The 24,960-nt window shown below is 46.7% G+C and overlaps 1 protein-coding gene across 1 annotated transcript in view; it reads left to right on the top strand.

The window, feature by feature from the left end:
- The window catches only part of ADRA1D (adrenoceptor alpha 1D), a 50,838-nt gene extending 45,123 nt beyond the window's left edge, over positions 1-5,715 (top strand). Inside the window, exon 2 of the mRNA XM_040591227.1 lies at positions 1,207-5,715. Within this exon, the coding sequence (XP_040447161.1) occupies positions 1,207-1,775 (569 nt within the window). The 3' untranslated portion in view covers positions 1,776-5,715. The remainder of the gene's footprint in view (positions 1-1,206) is intronic.
- The last annotated feature ends 19,245 nt before the right edge of the window (positions 5,716-24,960 follow it).

Below are 24,960 nucleotides of genomic sequence, written 5' to 3'. Positions count from 1 at the left end.
TTAAGGCTGAGTCAGAAAGTTGTTTCAGATGAGTGGGGAAGGCTGTGGTGGGCCATGTGGGAGCAACACTGACATCTTGTGGCTGCAAAAAAGATCTCCAGCTTTTTCACCAGGAAAACCACCAGGAACCTCTAGCACAAAAGCATAGACAGGGGTTGGAGAGGACAAAAGAGTTTTCGAGTAGCAGGTACAAGCTGGGAGCAGTGGATGTTACCTAAGCCCACTTCAAGAGTCCACCTTAGCATCACTGCAAAATTTGAACAGAGGGTGGGTGACAATGATGACCCAAAATACATGTGTAGGAGATGAAGGGGTGTTGCTCTTCCATCAGTGTCAGCAATAGGGTTGTATCCATCCTTGTACGTGGTAGTGGTGAACTGTACAGTGGACACATAGGAAGAGGCAGGCACCAAGAACCGTTCCATGCAAACCAGCCAAGCCACGTTTTCTCTGTCTGATCTGAAATATGACAGGGGCTGGTGGTCTTGTGCTGATAAGCCAGGGAGGCATGGGACCACTGAACCTGTTCCCCAAAGTGATGCCCTCAGCCCCTGCTATAGGGTCTCAGAAAGCAGCCTGGCCCCAGGTGTGGAAGATACCTCTTGGGTGCAAGTCTCCTGCATCAATTCAGAGCAGGATGGCTGAACTCACAATGAGGTACACATGTTTGGCCATGAGGCTGTTTGGTCCTGCGCCAGGATTTTCTCCTCCAGAATGGAATCTATTCGAAACTCAGTTTATGCTGGATTTGAGGGGTGGGGGGTGATGTTGCTGGATGGTTTTCTGGAGAGATGTGTGAGAAAAACCCTCCATCCCCACTACCCCTCATACTTGTGTAGCTTCTACCACAATTAACAGCCTCTCTCCATGCTGTATGGGCTTGCCACAATGGCTCACAGATGTGTTCGAGGATGCTGGGTCCATTGCTAAGAGCCATTTTGCAGTGGGGGACAGGACACCCCTGCCAAAGACACAGTATGATCCATCACTATCACTTTAGGATCATTGCCTTGCTGTCCTGGAGTGGCCAGTTCTTCAGTCTGGTGGCAACAGCATTGCTAACCAAGGACCTAATAGGAGAATCACACATTTAGACTTTTCTGCAGGTCTTGCCTCTTCCAGAGGGGACTGACCACCACCCTTGCTACCCTGCACTGCCACAACCTCCCTCTTCTTCTAACCATATTTCTTTTAATCTCTTCCAAGGTTCTTTCTTCCCATCTCTGAAGCCCTCTGAAATTGTCTTCAAGATCATCTTCTGGCTGGGATACTTCAACAGCTGCGTGAACCCCATCATCTACCCCTGCTCCAGCAAAGAGTTCAAGCGAGCTTTCATCAGGCTGCTCAAGTGCCAATGCCACCACAGAAGACGGCCCATTTGGCGTGTCTATGACCACCACTGGCGAGGAGCCTCCATGAACAGCTCGGTGCAAGACTCTGAGACAGACCTGAGACCCAGGATTAACACCCTGAACAGCTCGTTCATATTTAACTCCTCCTTGCAGGAGAGAGCCAGTAAGAGGCGAACACTCAGCTTCAAGGGCTGGAAAATGCTCACTCCGTTCCAGAAACCAGCATCCACCCAGCTGAAGGAGAAGATGAACAGCCTTTCTAACAAAATCCGGGGTGGCTCCAGCAAAGGGGGGGTGACAGCCACCTACAAAACCGAGGTGGAGTCTGTCTCTATTGGGATCCCTCATGACTTCACAGAAACCATTGACTATCAAACCTATGACTTAACAGACTGCTGCGGGCTGAGGGAAACAGATATTTGAAGCCACTGGGACAGCTGTCCATGGTTTCTTTAGAGGTATCTAGCGGAAGCGTGAAGGGATACCATCTGTGGGTCTGTCAGGCAGACTGGAAGCAGCAATCAGGTATAAAATGCAGCTGCCCAAAGGTTATACAAGCATCCCCTACGCAGAGCTCAGCCCCTTCTGTGGGATGATGGGTTCCTCAAACAAAAGCCAATAGCATATCCCATTTCAATAAGCCACAGCAGGAGGGGAAGATGTGGGGTGGATATGGCCTTAGGACAAGAGCTGTTTCCTCCAATGGATGGTTATCTTTGGCTCTGGAAGGAGCTGTGCAATTAAGGGAAATCAGGATGTCTCCTTTGCCTTAAAAACACCACCATAAAATCTAATGGAAAGATCAAACCCCAAAAGACGCCAACCCTGCCTTAGTACATGTGGTCACATTTCCATCCAGAGGCACCACCCAGAAAGGACAGTGCTGAGCTGTAGCTAGCTCTGATCCTTTAGATAATGGGTTGGGAGCTTGTAGGTCTGCAAGGACAGGACCTCCAGACAGGACCTCCAGCAAAGGCGTTTATTTTGGAGGGCAAGCAGACTGTCGTATTCCCAAGCAGGGTGGGGGGATCTTGGCTCTCAGTCATCACGTCTGCAGCAACCACAGCTTTACCCCTTCCGCATAACCTGGGTTTAGGCCAGAGGAGCAGTCCAGATGCATACACCGATGCCAGCAGGTGTGCAGCTCTCTCTTTCTAATTCCAACTCCTGATACATTTCTCATTTCACTTTCCGGTGAAACACTTGCAGCCCACCTTGCTCTAGTGCACATTCCTCTGTGATACAGAAAGAAAGCGGCTGCTTTTGGTGTCAGTCATTCCCAGCCTTTTCTCTCCCCTTCTTGCTCTTTTTGTTGTCTCGCTCAAACACCACGGAATAAAGACACATCCCAGGGGCTTCGCTCAGGCCCATGTCAACCTGCCCTATGGCTCAGGAAAGGTCGATTGCTGAGTTTGGGGTCTGTTCCTATTACCCGTAGAGTCAAAGCTAAACTGGAGCTGACATGCAGTTGAAGTTCCCTCATGTAGACGGATCTTCTCCTCATCCAGGGGCACACCTGTGACTCTTCTCCCAAGTGGCTTCTCATATACCAGGTACATCAAAGCCTTTGGTGGCTATCAACAATTGCCCTTGGTTATATCCGCTAGCATGGTCAAAAGAAATGCCAATAAGGGTTTTTTTTACCCTGCTCACAGCCCCAGAGCATGATGTCCCACAGAAGTGCACTGTGGCCTCCTCCAGACACCTCAGGGAGGTGGGAGCCATGACCTGCCTCAGCCAGGCTCACACAAATCATGCTTTGCAACTCAGAAAATGGTCACCCAAACTCTACTTGGCCATGTACTGCAGGCACTGGTTTTATCAACTTTCAGACAGGCAATGAGCTACAAAGAGCTGTCATCAGATTAAGCTGTGAGAAGGGGCAGAACACACGTAGGTGGGGAGGCAAAGTCTGGATCTGAGGTGCAGTGTCTCAAGCCAGGTGACTAAAGAACAGGAACATGAAGTCAAGAGGTGGAAACATGGCACTCCATGTGTCCTGGATGGAAACCCATCCACTTCAGCACTCTATCCCTCAAACTCATTGGGAGTCTTTCATGAATGTGCCTACAGCACATCTAGCTAATCTTCTTAAGGGTGGCTACCAAAGGAAAATGAAAGGCTCCTAGGCAGAGCAAAGAGAACGTCACCTTTCTTTCTGATGTCCATTTGCTTTAAAGGAAATCAAAACAGAGGAAAAGCGTTTTTTTTTACTTTTTCGTACTGTGCATACTGGGACGTGATATCTGAAGTTGGCCCTGTCTCAACACCCTTAACAACATTCTGCCCTTTACTCCATGCAAGACTCCAAACTGGATGAATTACTGCACCAAGACCTGCAGATTTTATCCAAATATTTTCCTGCCAGTAGCGAATAGCACCAAGGCACACGGGCAGCATTGCACCTGCACCAAACCCAGACTCATTACTGTCTGCATGTTAGCCAGCATCTGCAAAATCAGCCAGAGGTTGCTAGGTTGAGAAGTTCAAAGCAAGGACCCAATACCCCATGAGAACCTCTGTGTGGAAATGCATCTTTTTTCCCCCCATTTCTTTGGCCTTCAAGGAAAGTGAGTCCCTACAGTGATAGCGGGGTGACACAGAAAGTCATTTTGCAGCCTAAGGTCTGCAGCTGCCACGAATTTCCTGGGCTTTTGGGGGATCCTAATGGGAGAGTACACTGCTGGCACTGGGGACATAGCAGAGAAGGTATCAGGGAGAGGGTGATTGCTGAAGAGCAGAGATGTTTGGAAGGTCAAAGTGAAAGCATTATCCCTCCTGCCTTCCATCACCTCTCAGGATGCACATGCACACATGCCACTGTTGGAGGGAGAAAATGCACCCAGATCTGCATTGTTGGACCCTGTTTGGGTGACACTGTCTTACAGGTCTAACCCGTGCAAGTGTATAATGTAAGCAATTTGGGGGCACAGTTTAGAATGAGCTGATAGAGAAATCATCAGAAGTGAAAGTCTAGTCAAGGAGGAAGATGGACATCTGCTATTAAGTGCTTTCTGATGCTCAGGAGCAGATTTATTTGGTGTCTTTCCACAGCCAGGCACCCACAGACACAGTAATGTGCACCCGTGACCATACAATTACGCATACACACTTTACTATACTTATATATGTGTGTCGTCCCCAAAATAGCAGACGTCCTCCTATAATGGGCAGACATTCTCCCAGAAATGGAGACTTTGCAGGGGCTTTTAGCAATTGCTGACATTCCCATGAATGAGTTGACATTATTGCTTTTGCTTCTCCCTGATGTTTTAAATATACTTTTTTTTTTTTTTTTTTTTTTTAAAATTTTGAAATACTTATATTTACAGCCTCTAGCCCCTTGACAGCATCCAGAAGGGAAAGATGGATTAGTCTGGATGTTTACTGCTTCTCCATCCCAATTCTTAACAGGCCTACAAGGGAGAAAATAAGGATAAAGTCGGTTTAAGCACACATATGCATACACACACATAAATGCCTCAGCTCTGGCTCTTTTACTTACTGCATTTGATCTGGCCCCAAGAAATACCCTAGACGGTGCTGTAGGTGACTCTGGAGCTCTGCTGTGTTGCATTCAGGCAAAATACTGGTTTCACACCTAATCCAGAGCCCCCTTTCATTTAGCATTTTCGTCAGAAGCAGCAATGCCTCTGGACTCTGAGGCTGTTCATGTGGAACTTGATGTAGAGTAGACAAAGATGCCTTTGCTGGCAGGGAAGAAGGACAATGTATGAAATATGACCCGAGTATCTAAAATTTTGCATTTCTTTTTGATTCCCTTAACCTCCAAGGTCTCCCAGGTTTGGAAAAAGGGGCTCAAACTTTCAGGAGATGAATTTGGTCTGATCCCGCTGACTCCCCTGGCCCCACAAGGGTATGAGTAGCTGAGGGTATGGCCCTGTTTCTCCAAATCTGCCAAGCAGGCCATTTCCCAGCACACCTCTACCTTGGTCACCCAGCAGCTCTCACCTCAATGCACTGGCTTCATGTCACTGTTGCATCGTCAGACCTCGCTGCTTCAACAAACTGAGTGCTGAGGATGATGAACAGCCGCTTTTACATCCATAGACTCTCACGAGTCTTATTTAAGGGAGAAGGAAGGTCTGTCAGCCTGAGCTGGACTGCCGTTGGGTTGCATTACTATTGTTTACAGTGTGTATATAAGTGTACATTTTCTTTAGCAGACATTGGAATTTTTTATGTATAGATTTTTATTTTTCATCCCCAGATGTATTTATTAGCCGGAGTATTTCTGTTTTGTGATTCAAGTTCTGTCAGATTGATGTAAGCTCTACGAAACAGAATGCACATATTTTTGTTTCTTTGTACCAAATACATGCACAAACCTGTCTAAAACGCCGCTGTGAATTGTTTCTGTGTCTGATTTTTAAAACAGGTGTTGTAGGCGATGAGGGAGGGAGGGAAGAAGAAAAACCTGCAAATTATCCACCTTCTTTTTTCTCAAAGACTTTTTTGTAATTCCACAAGGGTAATCACTCCCACATGCAAGAATTTATGATTAAAAGAAGTCAGAAGAGGACAGCCTCAGTTCTGCGTCATGCAGGAATGAAGGAGTTGCACCAGCCCTGTCTTCTCCCAGATGCTGCAGGAGGAATCCGGACGCAGCCATGACCCGTGGGAGTGGAGGAGGGCAGGAGGAGGGCAGGCTGCTGTGCAGATGGTGGTAGGAAACAAGCCCTGGTGAAAGGATTTCCATCAGAGTAAGGTTTTTAAATAAAAACTGAAATATTAACCCCTCAAAGTTTTCCCAGGAAAATTTTCATTTTTCTGCTGAAATTAAAATTCCAGAGTCACTCACAAAACTACTACCCATGGTGAAATGGAAATAGCATTTCTTATGCTCCTGTCTCGCTCCAGGTGCTCCATTTCACAGAACGCCACCTGATGGCACCTCTAGATACTGGGCACTGGTGTCTCCGAGCTGGGTGTTATGGGAAGGACTCTGAGCTGGAAAGCCCAAAGGAGAGAACAGCAAAAGAAGATAAAACACCTGCCTCACTTGTAGGACACTAGAGCAGTATCACATATCAGTCCGAAATGCAGTGAGGGGAGAAACTGAGCTCTGAAAACGTCCAACAAGTATTCCAGAAGTATTTTGCTTTGCAAAACAAATGGCAAAGCACAGCCCAAGGCTGGCTGTCCTTCAGGGATGACTCCAGGCAGAGGCAAAGCAAGCAGCCACCAAACACAGCTCAACAGCTCCAGGGAAAGATTGCCACGGCTTCACTGGGCATTTTGCTAATGCCCGTGTGAGGTGGAGCCAGACTGATGCTGGGGAAGGGAGGTGGATGCTGTGTTCTCCAGCAAACCCACAGCAAAGGATGCTCTTGACTGATGATGCTCATATTTTGAAAGGGTTTTCTTTCCCTTCTGCATGACTGTCAAGACTGGCTGCTGCCTTGCTTGGATGCCAGGAAGCAAGCGTTAGGTGCTTGGCTGTTGACTTCTCCAAGGATATGGTAAGAAAGACCTATGCCGTGGCCATGAGGACTGAAGGAGCCTTTGGAGCAACAGGGCTAGGCTGGGTACATTTGTTTTGGCATCCTCCCTCACCCCAGGTTTAACACATTGAGAACACTGCGTGGCCTGAGCTAATGCAAACAGGATCAGGGGCCAGGGCTATGCCATCCTGCCATCTGTCAGAGCACAGGCCGGTGCTGGTCTGGCTCACCAATCTCATCTCACAGTAGCCCGTAAAGACCATGCAGTCTCATGGGGATCATAAGTGACCTGTGCAATCCCAGTGCCCCCCTCTCTCCCCTGCCCCATGCACCCCCAAATCTGTTCCTTCTGCCCACCAAAATCTACAGTCCTACTCCTCACGCCTTCCAGTTGCTGGCTGGGCATTGCCTGGACAGGATGGATCCACTTGGAAGAAGAGTGCTGGGGCATCTTGATCCTGGTGGGAGTTCAGTTCCCTTGTCTCACCCGAGGCCTTGGTGCCCCTTCTCCACGGCACAGCCCTTGTTAAACAACCTTCAGATGCAGAAGAGGGGGTTTGCTGCTCAGATGAACAACCAGTAGGCAGGTGATTTGCAAAACATATTCCTACCACTGGCCATGACCCAAAGCACAGTCCATTATGAGGAGCATGTGCTCTTCGATTGCCAGGGAAATAAGGTGCACCCTTAAAAGCCTGGCAAGAACCGTCCAACAAAGTTAATTACTATTTTTTTTTTCTTTTTTTTCTTTTTTTCATTTTTATTCAGGTTTGAGGGAAGCCAACACTTGGTATTTGGGTTGCTCTCCATTCTGTGATGGACTTGTCAGAATTTGAGATCTAGCTTTCACTGAGTTGCTGTATCTGGGTCCCCGCAGTAAACCTGGGCAAAGCCTGGACACTGCCTTGGAGGTTGGAGCATCAGTATACTCTTGGGGATGGCCTCTTCATTTAGCACCCTTCTGAGGTCAAAGAGGGCAACTGAGCTCACTAGGCCCTGTGACCTGTGCCTGACCACCCAGGCTCCCAAAAAAGTTTACTCTCTTCCAGATCCTACTCCAGCCTATTGAGTAGACTCAGCATTGCCCTGTCAGTGACAAGTGGTAGTTAAAGAAGACACCGCAAAAAGCCTATTGCTGCTTTAGGAAGCAAGGGACATTTTTGCCACCTGGGTGTATTTGGCTACTTTGCATCCCCATCCCCACTTGGATGTCCCACTGGATACCCCTAGGCAGTTTCTGCTTTCTCATTTCATCTCATCTTGGTCTCTCTTTGCTTCCTTCAGTAGTTTTCTTTGGATCTGGCTAGCCTAAAGCCAACATATCATCTCACCCTGCTACACCTGTGCTTCCTTTCCTCAATCCTGCCCAGCTGTTTTGCCTATTTAAGACCCACAGCTCTGTTCCCCTGACTGCAGCTAAAAAGCTTTCACTCCAGGGTTGCAATATTGCTGGTCAAATGCAGGTGGTCCATTCCCCAGCACGCTCCTATGGGGCTGCCTGCACACCCTGAGCCTGGCACATCATGAGGTGGGAACCTCACCAGGAAAACCTGCCAAGGATAGTAAAGCACTTGCAAAGGCTTACAAAAATGCTGCTGGGGTTTTGGGGAGGGTCACCTCTTGGAATATATGAGAGACACACGCACATATATATGTGTAATATGTATGTAATATCTATCTGAGACAGGAAAGGGAAAATCAAAAGGGGATATAATATGAAAGCATTGGATCGATATTTGATAGCAGTCACAAGTGAAAACTGCATGTTAGGAAATCTGGGAAAAGACATGGAGAATGGGAGAGATGGAGAACAACCTTGGAAATATCTCTGCATCTCTGAATAAATCTATGATGTAATTTGACTACTGTTTGTTTTTCTGATTAGCCCAGATCAGAAAGGATAGAATGGACTTAGAGCTCAGAAAAGGCTGACACAGATAACCAAAGATATGTAATAGTTTCTACCCAAAGAACAATTAAATCCCCTTAAAAAAAGGGGTCAAGTACATCCACCACAAAAGGCACAAAGATGACTGAGGAAGAGCACAAACAAGGTCTGTAAAATAAGGAGTGTCAGGGAGAAGATGAACGGTGGATGATTATTCACTGCTTCTCATAATACAAGGACTAAATGACATCAAACCCAATTACCAAAATGAACAAAGTGAGGTAATTCTTCACACAGCACTTATTTAAATGGTGGACCTCATCACCACGAGATCCTGCATCTGCCAAAATTCCATAGAGGTTGGAACAGCAGTCAGGTGCCTTCATGACAGAAAAGTCCATCAAGGGCTGTTGGAAACATTTGCATAATCTCTCAGCTGAGAAGTCCCTGAGGCAGCAATTGGTATCGGCTGGGAGAATATTTCAAGGGATATTCACTGCAGGTTTTTTCTTTTGCTGTATCCCTCCTGAAGTTTCCATCATCAGAGAGCAGGGACACAGCTAGACCCAGGCGCTGAACCAGTACAGCCATTTGTGTCCCCTTCATCTGCATGCTGGGCAGCCCAGCCATGCCACAGCCTCATCCTTCATTTCTCTGCCCATGGGCTAGAATGAGAAAATACACAGAAAGCTCAAGGTTAGTCTCCAAGGCACATTAAATCACCGAGGTCAGACCATTTTGCCGTCTGTGTGCCAGTTCCCACAGGGAAATTTCTGTTACTGAGCACCACTCAGAAATGGAAGGCCACCTCCTCAAGAGACTGACATTCAAGATCTTTGCACAGAGGACAGGCTTGTAGCTGGGAGTTGCCCAGAGATTTCCCAAGAAAACTCCATACATCTTCTGCAGAGGTCTCAATTTCTTTTCCACTTTCAGACCTCAGACTGTCCCTCCATAGAGACACACGTCGTGCATAATGACATTAAGGCCACTTACAAGCGGGATTGCTTTTCCTAGGTACGTTCAGTGGATTCAGCCCACAGGCTGAGACATCTCCATTTCTAAAAGTTGTCTGTTTATGAACCAGATGTTTAAACTCCATTATGGGTATCTAGAGGAAAAAAACCAAACTTTTTGCCTAAATACAGGTGTTTCATGCCATTTGAGCCATCCTAGGCTAGCCAAGACCGTGGCCAAGACATGGCTGGGAAATAGGACAGAAAACCTGTTGTGGAACACTGACTCAGGAACACAGCAGAAGGATCTGATCTGTAAGCTGGGAGCAGAAGTAAATGTTGGGCAAAGAACAGACAGAAAGTGAAGGTCTGATCCTCCCTTTTCCCTAGGGTAAAGAGGACACAGGATATTTACCATGGTTGAATGTAAGTCAGATCAAAAGTCAGAGCAACGCTTGACTTGCAGGATGGACCACACCACCCAGTCCCTACGGCATCTTAGGAGAGTCCTGCCAAGAGGGTGGGAAGGACAAGTCAGAGATAGTAACCTACCCTGAAGTCCCATGAGGCCAGAAAAAAAAGAGTTTATAGCAAAATGTTCAGTTCTGTTCAGTTCAATAAACCAAAATTATCCAACTTCAAAGATTGTGTGCAATGCTGGTGGATAATAGATGTCTTGGGGTTTGGAGGTAGGGTGCAGGCATCAAAAATAATTTTTACGTATTTTCTGTGAACATTTTATTGCATTTACTATCCCCAGATGTCTGATTTCATTTCCACCACACAGCCTCAAGTAGGACATTTCACACAGTTTGGACTTGCTGGACTTTCTGCACTGCTCTCCTTTACCTCTGCCTGTGACAGGTCCAGCTGACCAATGCTAAAAATCTCACTGAGACCTTAATGCATTTGGATATTTCACAAAAAATCAAGGCCCAGTCCAGCTCCTGTACTGAGTATTTACTCTCCTTTCTCCACAGCTTTTGCTTTCTGGATGGAAAAAAAATATTCTTTAAGGGCTATAGTTGATTCAGAAATCTCATTGCAGCACCACTGCTCAGAGACAGAGCATTACCTGCTCAAACCCATCTGTTCTCTCCTAGCAGATCAGTGGTTGTTTTAAAACCAGATAGACTAACACATGGATCAGAAATCTGAGTTCTGTTGTGGCAGAAGGGTGTCTCTGGAAAAAGAAGGTCCCAGAGCCTAGTCCCATTCATGGAGGCTTCAAGGGGCATGGCTGGAGAAGAACACCACTGCAAGAGCCTTTCTCCTTGTCAACGGAGACCTTCCATTTCCAGAGTTTCACAGAAGGTGTTTGAAATACAGAAACCTGACCAGAACAGAAGAAAAGACCCCCAAAAGCCCACAAGCCAGCATACACCGATTAGAACACACAGGGCAAAACTGTACTTGCATCACGTTGTGCCAAAAGCTCTTTGTCGTTTACAAGCTGCCTTGACACAGATTGTAATTTCTCCACAAATTCTTTGGGAAAAGGAAGGCCCTCGGGTAGCCCTGTTGTTATCACAGCAAGGTAATTTTATGGCTGTAAAATGTTTGCTGCCTTGACAGCATTTATGTTAATCCGTGAGCAAATCGCCCTTGTTTTCTGCGTGTTTATTACTATAGTCTCCAACAGATGAGTCACAGTACGGATCCAATTTAACTTCAATTGCTATGGCGTTTTCATTTCTAACCTATTTTAGGCTTGCAAGTTTAAACCTTGCTTCTCAAAGCTTTAGGGTGTGGGGGTGGTCAGTGTATATACAGTTTTATATAGGTATGCATTCCCTATGTATGTGTTAATAGATATGTCTACATAGAGCTACACATATATAAAAATACGTATAGATTTTACCCTTCAGATACTTTTTTGTGCTGTCTTGGCAAAAAGCACTCTTCTAACAAAGCTAACTTCATCCCCAGACCATTGTCCTGTGCCCTCCTGAGAGGGAAGCTGCCACCCAAGAGTCTGCCCGTTGAGTGCAGCAGCTGAACCACCATCTGGGTGATGAAGAAATCAATAATGAGCTTTCTAATATTCCATTACTGAAATCAGTTACCTAGAAAGGATGTGGATTCTCCATCACTGGATTTCAGGCAAATATTTATCATAGGTAAGCGTAGTGGAATGAGGCTGGGTTAATTATCATTGATAATATACAGCTCTGGGCTGGCTTCAGGGGCGGTGGGTTGGCTGATGTAGATAAGGTGCAGCTGTGGCTGGTTAAGTTAAGATGTTGGGCAGCCAATGAAGAGAGAGCAGCTGAGGAAGAAGAGAGAGAGAGAGAGGAAGAAGCAAGAGAAGAGAGAGCAGCCCTGGATGAGGTGAGGAGAAGGCAGCAGAGGGACTGGCATGAAAAGTATGCTGGTATGGGATTGTAAAAGACCTTGTTGCAGCTTGATAGTTTGGAGAGTGCTGTGGCAGGTATGATTTTAGATAGGAGAGATCCTGCTGCAGGTAGTGGGGCAATTTAAGCTTTCTGAGGTTCCTATGAGCCATATTGTTCCATATTCTATACTGTTCCATATGTTCTTCTCTTTAACCTACCTCTGAGGAATTAGAAACCGGGTTTTTTTCAAGTTCTGTGAATTAGCCATCTATTGCTAATTAAACTACAACTATTTACCCCATCTCCAGCTTTTGCAGCTGACCAAGGATGAATGACTGTGCTATCAAACTGCCTGTGAAAAGGTATAAACATTCCCCTGCTGATTAATTTACTAGTAGACACGTTCCCGTCCCCACTTTCTCCTGCAAGCCTCTAAATGATCATCTTTCCTCTGGCACAGTGCTATCCCTCAGAGTCATTCAAGCTTCAGCTGAGCCCCTCTCTCTGCAGATCACATGCACAACAGGGACCCCCACCCCCCAGGGTCTAGGTGAGCAGGGCTCTGTCATTCAATGGGCACAGGACTTGTAAATCGACTTGCAGGAAGCTGGGGTTAGGCAAATTACAATTAAAAGCAAAGTGAGCATGGAGAGTAATTAATAAATGGAGTAAATTTTCTCAAAGGCTTGGTTCTTGAAACTTGCAAAACTTGGGAGAGAAGAAAGGAGAATCATTTTACAATGCATCCTCTGGCTCAGGGAGAATTAATGGGTCTGATGTAAAAATGTGCCCTCCTGTCCTGCTTATGCAGAAGGTCAGGCTAAATTATCAAAATACACTGTCCGACTTTTAAAATAAATGTCTTTCTGCCTGACTTGGCATGTCCTGCTGAGCTTAAAATATTGCCCAAACATTGCACGTGTTTTGCTGAAAGGAGAAAACACACTGGGCAGAGGCATCTGCCGCTGACCTGAAGGAACCTGGATGGAAAGGTCTCCTCTCCTCTCCCCAAGCCATCTCTTTATTTCTTACTTTAGTTTCAGCGTCCGTTTTCTTTGCATTACATTTTTCTGTCGGGGCCCCTGCAGTTATTTTTAGCTGGTGGAAATTGGCCAGACAAGTTATTTTTCACTCTTTTCTATTTATTTTGGAGGGATTTATTAGCAGAGAAAGGAACCTGACTGACAGCCCGTGAGGTGTGTCTCTCTCTATTTGTCCTCTCTTTAAGCCAAGGAATTGGATTTTGACACTCGGGGCACTTAAAGAATTGGTCACCAGTGGGTCTCAGATTGGTGAATTTTTCAAATTCCCTATTTATCCCATGTCTGCTTTCAGCCTCCAAGTTACCCTGCGGCAATAACTTCTGCCTGTTGTAGGTGGGCTGCCCAGCACTTCCCCGTTTTGAGCTCCAATGTGAGATGGATAACTGTTCCCATCTCTAACTGCTGTCTGTGGGTGGCTGTGATCAAGTCACGGTTCATAGAGCATCACGTCCATCCTCACCATCTCTTTCCCCATGAAGCAGTCCTAGCCTATCGAGCCTATCTAAATACAAAGTTTGTCCAGACCTCTTATTGTTGTCCTTCCCTTGACCTTTCAAGGTCTATTCCATTTTGAGAGTGTGTGGTCAGCTAACCTGACTGTTTCAGTGGTAGTTCCACCAGGGATATCACTAACTGCGTAACACCACCATGCACGTGGCAAAATTATATTTTTTTTTCCTTACTTTCAATTCTTTCCCTAGTAATTCCTAACATTTTATTGCCCTTTTTGCCCACTGCTGAGCACAGAGCTAAGGTACCCCTTTCAGCTGTTCGTAAAGATTCACCATCTCTTTCCTGAATGTTAATGATGACTTTTGAGTGCATGACCACCTATGCATAGTTTTTTTCCTCATTTACATTATTTTGCATTCATCAGTATTAAATTCACCACCTGCTAATCCAGTATCATGGCATCTTTTCCACAAATATTCACATTTAGCATTAGCTTTGACTATCCTGAGTAGTGAGGGTTGTCAGCACACTGTCACCAATCTATTTACACCTTTTACCAGGTCTTTTTGGAATACTTTGACCATCATGGGACCTAGCATTACCTTAAGGAAATTTCTAATAAAATTCCTCCACTGTGAGAAATAACTGTTTAATCATACTTCTTTTGCTCCTTCTGTGTTTATTCCACCTTTTATGAAACCAGAAGACCTTTTGCACCTTAGGTGACAGCTTAGAGAGGTAGGAATTTTTTCAGGATAGGTTGCTGAATGTTAGACAGAAGACTGTAAACACTATGAGACCTTCATAAAAGAAGGCAATATTTGCTTTATGGAACAGAGAAGAGGAAGAGAAATGGATTTTAACATTGGAGAGGAATTTGCAAAGGCCATTAGCGTATGGATACCATGTACAGCATGCGTCACATGCCAGCTTCTCTAGATCAAATACTTTTTTCCATGGGAGCAATGGACAGCCTATATAGCAAAAGTCAATGTGAAAGGCAACTGAAAAGTAAAAGGGTCATGTGTGTATTTTAAACAAGAAAATGGTGCTTGTGCCAATGTATTCCTAAAAATACTGTTAGCGACACAGGAAAAAAAAGAAGTCATGGGCAGTGAACAGATACAACTCGGGTTTTGCATGAATCAGCTTATTGCTATTAATGGCTTAGGTAAAGATGAAAAAAAACCAAAACCCATAATTGCACTAGGTTAGAAATACCAAATGTAGCTTAAACATATTCCAACCTCTAGACGTCTTCAAGAGAAAATGTTTAATGAAGGGATCAGGTAAGGTACTAAAATAACTGAAAAAGGATTCAGAAATATCTTCAAATGAAAATGGAATCTCTCAGCTGAGTGCAGAACAAAGGAGAAAAAGGTTTCCTGCTCTGCAGGTGACTATGACAGAGGTTGAAAGAGGAGCTGGGTGAACCTCTTGCTTTGAGAATCTTAGATCACACAGAGCAGCCAGAATATCATCACTAGTTGAAAAGAAAAGGGGGGGAAAAACAGAAAAAAGGAAAGAAAAAAAATTAAAACATTGACCTTCACACTTACATAGACCATAAATAATTAATCAAAGAGAAGAAAAGTTAAACAAGTATTCTGCTTCTCCACCCAGGGGAGACCCCTGGGCATTGGCCCTGATGTGTCGGCAGATCTCTAGGAGGTGTCCCTGGGATCTACCAGTTTGGGGAGGGTTGTGGGTTTGCTGAGAGGTTGGGCTGCCATGCAAAGGGACTTGGACAAGCGAGGCCACGGTAGGGGTCAGGATTTTGGAGCATGCACACAAGGAGATGCCAAGGGAGCTGGGTTCATCCAGCCTAGACAAAGGAAGGTTTTAGGTGGGTCTGGTTGCTCTGCTCTAGTGGGGTTGCAGCGAAGACAGAGTCCGGCTCCCCTCAGAGGTGATGGGCTCAACAATCAACAGAGTAAATTCCCATTGGAAACAAAGGAAAAAGTAGCTCTTCTGAGTATAATGCAGCCCTGGACCAGGGGTCCTGAAAGGCTGTGCAGCCTCTGTCCTTGGAGATACTTGAAATTAGATTGAACAAGACCCTAAGCAACCTTGAGAGCTGGCCCAACTTTGAGCAAGGGCCTGAAATAGAGACCTCCAACCACGTTTATTCCTCAAGCCTATGATTCTGTGGAAAATAGATCACATGGGTAAGAATTCCAGCTCTCCCCTTTAGGACATGATTTTTTTTTTTTTTTTTTTTTTTTTGTAGGCTGCCATTTGTGTTGGGCTGAATATCTCTGAGGCTCCAGTGAGAAACGCCATCCTGTTTTTCCATGTCATGCAGAGCACAGAGCTTTATAGCAGTCATTTTGTTCTGGAAAGAAGCAACAGGAGGGCATGATTAGAGACTCTGAATAGCCTCAGAACAAACAACTCTTATCAGGCTGCAGAGCAGCCACACGTATACCCCTCAAACAGCCACAGAGTTGGCTGGGGACATTTTTTTAGACATTTCATTGAGAAACATTGGCCATTGGCCAGGATGTTAAAAAAAGTAATAAAGAAGTAAAAATGCTCTTCTTCCCCACTGGTTTTGATTTATTTATATCAAGTGGAAAACGCAGTCCCTGTTGTTTCATTTCAGATGTGCTTTTAAGGTCGGCACACCCTGCGCCCCGACATTGCTCATAAATCATTAATGACCTAAGTTTTCATCACCCAGCTTTGTTCTGACTGGTTATAGCTCTTCATTACATCTGCTCTGTCATCAGAAAGGCCGGTGACAGAAGAGGGCACCGAGGTCAAGCGATGCACTTCCAAGGGAAAGGCCTCCCCACGCTGATACCCCAGTGTTTACAGTTTGAGTTTCATCAAGGAGGATGCCAAGAGAGAGGAGAGGAGGCAGCAGAGCACAGCAGGAGCTCGTTGCTACCCATTTCTCCAGGACACCCTATGTGGGTGACAGCAAACATCTCCAAGAGCTTCTGTTTCTGAGCTCAGCAGGATCTGGGGGTCATTTGGGGGCACAAACAGCATTTGCCCAGATAATGGAGAAAGTTAACTAAAAATGCCAGTCTTATTTGGATTTTTCTCAACTCAATCCAAAAAACAAAAAGGCATGTAAATATCAGCAGCTAGAAAAAAATTGCTGATGACTGAAAGTGAAATTTGTCGTTAAAAGTGGAAAATAAATGAAGTATACCCAGAAGAATCTAAACATAGAGAAACCGAGTCACCTTTATGCTAATACATCTTCATCAGACCTGCCCACTGAATATCTAAAGTGGTCTCATTTATTGTAATTGAAGTTTATTCTCTATGTACGTACACGACCATTCAGAAAGACTTACATTTTATCTCCTTTTTTGCTCCCGGTAACTTCTCCTCACTCTTTTTTTCTTTGGAAAGTGTTTCAAGCAAAGCGACCAGAGATACCTGCTTAGCGATATGAAGCCAGAGGTTGGCTCACGTGGGTACAACACTTCCATTATCCTTGTCCCTGGTCACCTGCGACTGGAGTGACACCGAGTGCCTCTCACTGCTGAGGTGCACACCTTCATTTCTCACAGCCTGTTCCTTCTCCTCCTTCTTAATGACTCTGAGCTAAGAAGAAAATTGTTGTCATTACTGAAAGGCTGTTGCTTTCTTTTAAAATAGTTGTTTTTCAATAAAGGCCCAAAAGGCTGCATTCAGCTACGGAGTGCCTTGATGTAGGGTGGCAAAATCAACTCCAAAGGAAATAAATATAAATCACAGTTCTGATCTGCCAGGAGGGTTGCCTGTAAGCATTCCCATATCAAAGTCCACTGATCCAAAGGCTGATCTTTCCTAGCGCTTTGCATCTGGTAGTTGTGGCTGGCTCAGATCTCTTTCTACCTAGGAGTGTTATGAACCACTCCTCCTCTCTCTTTTAAAATCTTGATTGTGGTCAGAGCACCCTTCATTCATGCCAGGATTGGGAAACCCTCCCCACTCTCAAACTCCCCTCCCCAGAATGCAATCTAACTCTCACCTCCACCATAGCAAAGACATCTGCTGTAGCCCACCACCCCTCTACCACACCCACTCTAATGACCTGGAATTCGTTAAACTTTGCAAGATTTGTTGTCTCCCTGCACCATAACCCAAGCAACCATGGGCAACTAGGGTGAGCAAGCATGGAGACAACCACCCTACCAAGTCCCAAGAGGGGTATGTGACCCCCTGGCAGGGGTGATCACACTGGGACTAGTGGCGCCAAGTGAGCTCTCCTGCCTAATCAGGGCCTTTCAAAACCTGGGCATTGCCCTTGGTGTTGCACTCCCCAGTCCTTGCTACTACTCATCACCTGCACCAGGCATTTCTCCAGCTCGAGAGTGCGGGTGACAGAGCACCTCCTCTGCTCTTGCCCTGGCGCAGAGCTGGGAAGAGGCCAGAGGATACAGCAGTGCCAGGATCTGGAAAGCTGCCTTGTGTCTCTGCTGGAAAGACATGGCACCCAAGGACCTGCTGAAGACCTAAAGTGACATGGCCAGCACAAAAGGCCACCAGATCGAGCCAGAGAAACCCCAGTGCATTGAGTTTCCTACTAAGTACGTGACAGGTACTCACTCCAACATTTTGATTGCACCCGCATAGAATCATAATCTCAAGTTGGAAGGGACCAGTAAGGATCACCGAGACCAACTCCCTGTCTAAACTCATCAGTGAAGAAGGTTAAAGAGTCATACACGAATGGACAACTTTGAGAGCAGATCCACCAGTGTCTACATCAGACAAAAAGAGCCAGCAAAGTGTACCTTTTCCCCTACCTGAATGACTCTAAACATGCAGAGAAGCTGTTAGACTCTTCTTATGGTTGTTGCTACCAGAGATCTTGACATCCTGGAAAAGGGCCAGTGCTTATGATCAAGCATCTAAAAATTACATTTGGTCAGAGCAGCAGCACTTCCACAGCTTTGCTGCTCTCAGAAGCAAACAGCCTGGACCAGGGAAACACGGGGCTCCAGAGAAGGAATCCATCAATGTCTCTCTGGCTTTTTTGGATGACAGGTACTGAGAGGAAAGGATGAGATAAAAAAGCCCACCTCCTTCTGACAGTGGGAGCAGGTGTTGCCATGCCATGGCCCTGTGAGCTGCTACATTGAGGGTGCTGCAGGAAGGCAATGCAGGCTCACCACCATGCTCCTGAGGCTCCTCTGGAAGGAGATTTGGCCAGGTAACCTAATCCCAGGAAGCATTGTTTTCATTTTCAGTCTGCAAGACAGCAAGTCCCAGCACACCTGTGGTCCTCCGCATGCTGCGACATCAAACAGTCTGTATCATTTCATATACTTTTTCAAAATAACCCGCTTGTTTGTGTTGTAAATAATGCAAATGTTTTTTAGTCTCTCCCAGTGACTCAGTTGTCCCTAGGTCCTGGATCCCAGTTACCAGAATCTGCCATTACTTTTTTGAGGACTACATGTTAATTTTTACGTGAAGGCTCCATCAGTATTAGTCAGCATCTATCTTGGCATTTATAAAACATAATGTTTTGTTTGTTTCTTGACTGCAATTACAGAGTGAAAAGTTTTGTATTGAACTGCTTGTCCTGATACAGAGGTGTCACTCTTGACCAGACGCAGGTTATCCAAGAATCCTGTCCTGCTCAGGATTTGCTTAATTTCTCCTCTCTTCTCTGTTAGTTTGCATTTTATCGGTGCTCAATTTCCTCTGCTATGGTCATACTAATTCCTTTGCCTTATTTAGGTGTCTCTGAAGTTCCTCCTTGCTTTTAACTACCTGAATTAGTTCTGTCTTACTAGCAGATTCATCTGCCTCTATTTCCAAGCCATGTACCAGCACGTTAACCAGCACAGCATGCCTGGGACTAAGCACTGAACTGTGACCTCCTGCCGTAATAGACCATTTAATCCTCCTCTTTGCCTTCTCCTAGGACAGCTGTACAGCCAGGAGCCAGCGTGTTTCCCACTCAGCCCATGACCCCTTAGTTCCCTCAGGAGTGTCTTTACTCTGACCTTGTTAAAGACCTTCTGGGTATCCAAATGCACCAAGTCTCCATCCACTGTTTTCCTGACACGGTCATCAAGTCACAATCCTTCTGTGAGACTTTTCTTCTCCACAGGCTGCTGGGTTCATTCTCTTCTCCCGTGAGCTATCTCCCTTCTGCTTCATTATCCTGCTTTTAAATATCATTTCCAGCTAATTTCCCCAGGACACATGTAAGGAAGGATAACCTGTGACTCCCCCAATCTCACCTTAAGGCTTTTTGAATATAAATGCAACCTTCTCTATATCCCAGTCCTTGCTTCTTTTCCTTAGCAAGTCAATCAAGGCCTATTTAAATGGCTTACAAATGCCTGCCTAGACAACCCGCACCCCCGGGCAAAGCCTCCTGAGACAAGCTGTGGATGCTTGCAGGTCATGTCTGGGTTCCTCTCTGATGCCCTGAAGGCAGGTCTACAGGGCTGGCACCCGAGTGCCCACTGCACCCGCATTGAACCCCAGACCTACCCCTGCAAGGGCTGTCAAGCAGAGACCCAGCCGTGAGCCAGCCCATCTCTGGAAACCACGCTGAAATACTATATTCTTCAGCTGATAATGCCTCAGAGGCAAATCAAATCTAGCCTGGAGAGAAGGGGGCTGGGGGGGACCCGGTGGCTCTGCAACGGCCTGGCAGGAGGCTGTAGCCAGGGGGGTCGGTCTCTGCTCCCCAGGAACCAGCGACAGGACGAGAGCAAACGGCCTCACGTTGCGCCAGGGGCGGGTGAGATTGGGTGTGAGGGAACATTCTGCACCGAAAGGGCTGGCAGGCGCTGGCACAGGCTGCCCGGGGACGGGGGGGGTCATCATCCCTGGGGGTGTTCAAAAACCATGTGGCTGTGGTGCCTGGGGACATGGTTCAGTGGTGGCCTTGGCCGTGCTGGGTTAATGGTTAGACTCGATGATCTGAAAGGTCTTTTCCAGCTTAAATGATTCTATGATTCTAAAAAGAGACTGCAGGCACCAGTTTGAGAGTTGTCTTCCCTCTCAGCCTCCTCCCTTTCTATTGAAGCCCTGAGAGGGTCAGAGGGTTCACAGTCCCTGGCAGTTTTATCCCCCCCCACACACCACCTCCAGCACATACCCCAGTCACACATATATTTGGATTTCAGACATACGTGTTCTCCAGTTATTCTTCTCAGTTTCCACAGAGGGGCTCCCAGCATCAGAGGAACCTGTGTTCCACATTCCATATGCAAACAGGGTCAGGTGCTTTACTGCGAGCTTCTATGATGAAACCATGCCTGTATCTGAGGCTTGGCTTTAAAACCTCTGATAAATAATTCCTGTTCTACATCCTGGAGTCGGTGGGGTTTCTGCCCAGCAAATACAAGGGGCTGGGTAAGCCAGAAGGAAGGTGTAATCTAAGGGAAGTATGGGAAGTACTTAAGAAAATAAGAATTGGCTGGACAGAGATGGAAAGAGTGCCATATTGCAGAAGGCAGATAATTACTGAATTAGCTCTTGAGTGTCCATATGATGCAGAACCATTGGCAACCAGCTACCCCCAATATCGTGAAGCCATCTAGAGTCTCCCCCTTTATCATAAATGGACTTTGGATGAGGCCCTGGATTCTTTGACTTGCATCCCTGTGTAAAACATTTAGTTTTTCCTGCATATATTTCCTTTTTTTTTTTCTTTTTTCCTTTTTTTTCCCCCCTCCTTTTTAAAGCTATCAAAACCTGAGCACTTTACCTATTGTCAGGCACTCTGTGTTACATTAGCAAAGCATCCCTGTAAGTGCACTGGGCACAATGCAGACTTCAGAGGAGAGAGCTGCTGGAAGCCTCCTAAAACCCACCCGCTCTCCACAAAAAATGAATTTTGGCATATCTCATTCCAGAGGTTTTCCACCTAATGCTGGGCACTTGTCTTCACCTCTCCCTTCTCTCCTCCCGCACCCCGCTCAGAGTTTCTCCTCTCTCCAGATGGGCCAAAGCAACCCGCATCTAATGGAGGGGCGAGAGCGCAGAGGTGGGTGGCACGGGGAGAAGAGAGCAGGGAATGCAGTCATTTCTGCTCAACCCCCCATCGCTGGGAGTTGGAACCAGGTGATCTTTAAGGCCCCTTCCAATTCAAACTGTTTTGTGAGTCTATGACTTGCCTGATCCATTTCCTCTTCAGATGACTGGAGGCTGTGTGCCTGACGAGGTACATTGGGATGCAGCAGCAGGACAAAGACAGATGTGCATATACGTTTTTTTTACCAAAATCACAAAGCAGCTTTGGGTATTTTCCGCTACCCCACTTTTTGATAAACAACTGCCTCCACAGGCTGATCTTCCTAAACTGAAGGGCTAACCTGCCTCCAGTACTGGGTTCGGTGCATACCACAAAATTTTTTGGAAGATGTGGCCATCTACCTTTAGGTCAAAGGAAGAGGCTGAAAATTTCCCACTGAAACACAGGGAGAAAACATCTGCCCTTATATCAATCACTTTCAGGGTGATGAAAAACTGCATTTCTTTCTGGTGTCATTTACACCTAGCGAGCAGCATGTTCAGCACTGCCCTCAGAGCACCTATCTCTTGGACACCTCTTCCAAAATCTCATAATTTTCCCTCTCTCTCTACGTTATCTTGTTATTTGTTCTCTCTCTCTCTTCACCCATGGAAGAATTTCTTTCTGTGTCCCCTGGAAGTACCGGTGAGTGGATTGGCCACATCATCCTGACCCCAATCCTCCAGTGAAAGGGGACCTACACCAACTCAGGATGAACTGGGGTGGGTTGCTTTAGGTCGAGAAGAGCGTGTCTGAGCTGTTGTCAAAGCAGGGGTGAGCAGCGATGAAGGCACTTGGCTCAGCAAAGCTCCTTCTCTCCCACTCTTGCATTTCCCAGTGGAAGTATTTGTCCTGGAGCAACAGGCGTGGCTGGAGTGACGCTACCACATAGCAAGGACATTACACTGTGCACGTAGCAAGGACATTACACTGTGCACGGGTGAAGGGAGTAGGAAGGAGGGTGGAGGGGGCAGGGCCAGAGCCAGCTTTGGGAAGGCAGCCTGCTGGGAAGTTCGTTCAGAGCCGCTCTGATGAGTTCAAGGTCACGCAGACACTTTACAAAGTCCACTGCAGGGGCAGCCTCTGCTTAGGAGAGCCCTGGGAGTGAGGGTCATTGAGACGTTAGATATATAAAAATGTATAAATATACAAATTGAGCATATGTTTTTATCCAGATATTCACCAAGAGTTTTTAGTTCAAGCAAACAAAACGGTGGGTCAACTGCAGTGACATCTGCATACAGGCCTAGATAATTTAAGGGGCATTTTATCCAACCCTTTCTACCCACCTCCGACCCGTCATTATCCATTCCAGCTCCCTCCCTACCCCGCTGCCCATTTGCATGCAGATTATCTGAGAGAATGAGTCCTCTGAAAGCGGGGATACCGCAGCACTTCTTTCCGCAAAGCGGGGCTTCATGCAATATTTCAAATACAGCTTTTTCACCTCAAAATATGGTCCTGCGAGACACAGGACCAAAGTGGCTTTGACCGGAGAAGGCTGACGGCCACACACAACGCACCCATTGCATCGGCTCCAGATGTGATTCAGGCAGCGGAGACAGTCGGTCTAAAATTAATCCTTGTCTGAAAAGGTATTGTAGGAAAAAGCTGTCATTCCTCTGTCCTGATTGCGCTGAAAGCCTGGCCATTTAGAACCGATTGTGTCAGCGGGCAGCTTGATATTCCTATTCTTTGGGGATGGGAAAGTTTTTTTGCCACTTAAAAGTCATAGCAGAGTGGTTTCCTTGGGCTCAGCATCTGGAAATGGCCATGGAGAATCACCTAGCCCTTCCCAGCAGTCCCATCATAAGGTTACTACGTGGGAATTAAATTGGTGTTTTAATTGAAAGAGCAGCAGTAATTAGAGGATCAAACTTCTGTTTGCTTGTTAGGGGGGGACATTTTTCAGAAGCAAAAGGGATGCTTTGCTTGGGAAGGGGCAAAGGGTGCACCAGACATTCCTCTTGGTGTACAGAGGAGTCCCAGAGCCCTCCCATAATGAAGACGCTGGACAAACACACCCTTGGCAAAGGGGCTGTGGAGGTTTTGAGATTACACGAGGCGAAAAAAGGTGCAGTGGAAGGTTTCTTTGTGAAACAAAACAGAGCTGAACCGTTCCAGCAGGTTGTCCCTAAGCCTGGGCAAAGAGACAAGGTTCCAGGGTTTGGCAGAGACCCGGTGTGTGATGGAAGAGCAGGATGGGGTGCAACCAGCCCCATGCACAGGGATCTACATGCATGAGCCTGTGCCCAGCATGTGATAACAGGAGACGCATGCCACCTGCAGACAGGTGATGGGACATTTCTAAAAGACAGGACCCGAGTACAACTCACGTAAGCTACAACCTGTTCTCTCTCTATGCTGGAGGGTCCTCAGGAGAGCTGATGCCAGGGAATAAGGTGTTCACAAGGTCATGGCTCTGACAGGCCAAATTCAACCTCTAGGGTGGCCACCTCAAAACAGACATCCTCAAAACAGGGCCCTGGGTCTATCCTTACACCAACAGGTCCAATTCAGACTCTGGCTCTGCTTGCAGAAAGATCCAAGGGTCCACGGACCATCTCAGGGGCACATCAACAGAAATCCCCTGCCAAGCCAAGGATCACCCCCAGGCTGTGCTGTGGCCCCTCAGCAGAACCTTCACCAAGAGCAGAAAGTGATCCAGGAGCAGAGATCCCATGACAAGATGGATTCTCCTGCTCAGCCATGGTGGCACCCAACAAAGGGCTGCAAAGGGGACCCTCCAAAACAAGATCCTCACTCAAGGTCCTTTTTCTGTCCACAAACTGCACCCAGATCCAGTGCAGCCACGTCTCCGCAGAGGAGCCAAAGTACCCTTTGTACGATCCTACATGACAGCTGTAAGGGTCAACTGCTGTCTTCCTCATGAGCACCACAGCGTCCAGAAACGTGACCAAGGTAGCATAAGGTCACTGAATCAACTGGCAAACATCACCCAGCTACTGCTGGACTTCCATACACACTCAGGTTAGCAGGGAGCGGGCAGGAATGGTCGGGCTCGGAGCGGTGGCAGTGTGGGACAGGACAGGAGCGCAGCTCCTGGCTTGTTTAAGCCTCTTCCTTCCTGCCACGCAGGAGCACAGTGGTTGTCATCACAAAAGCAGGTAAAAATTCAGCTCAGTAAATTCAATCCATTCTCCTGGGAAACAGCAGTGTGGCCGGGAATAACCAAAGAATGCGGCACGTGTTTATGAGCACAAGCAAGCGCGGGTGTTATCAAGCTGGTCTGAGCATCCCCAGGTCAGGGAGAAAGCATCAGTTTGGACTTCGAAGTGTGCTTACCTGTAAGCAGGCAACCTTAGGGTTTCCAGCTTTGTTTGAAATGAAGCAAGCCAGTGCAGGGAAGGAGAGGTTTGGCACTGATGTCCCTGTCCCAGTTCCCTGGAGATTTAAGGCCCTCAGCTGGCAAGGCTCAGCACAGCACTGCTGCAGACTGGCACACCCACGTTCCCGATA

The sequence above is a fragment of the Falco naumanni genome, chromosome 1, assembly GCF_017639655.2.
Source record: "Falco naumanni isolate bFalNau1 chromosome 1, bFalNau1.pat, whole genome shotgun sequence".
Classification (NCBI taxonomy): Eukaryota; Metazoa; Chordata; class Aves; order Falconiformes; family Falconidae; genus Falco; species Falco naumanni.
The sequence above is the reverse complement of the archived record's forward strand: the minus strand, read 5'-3'. Positions and strand labels throughout refer to the sequence as shown.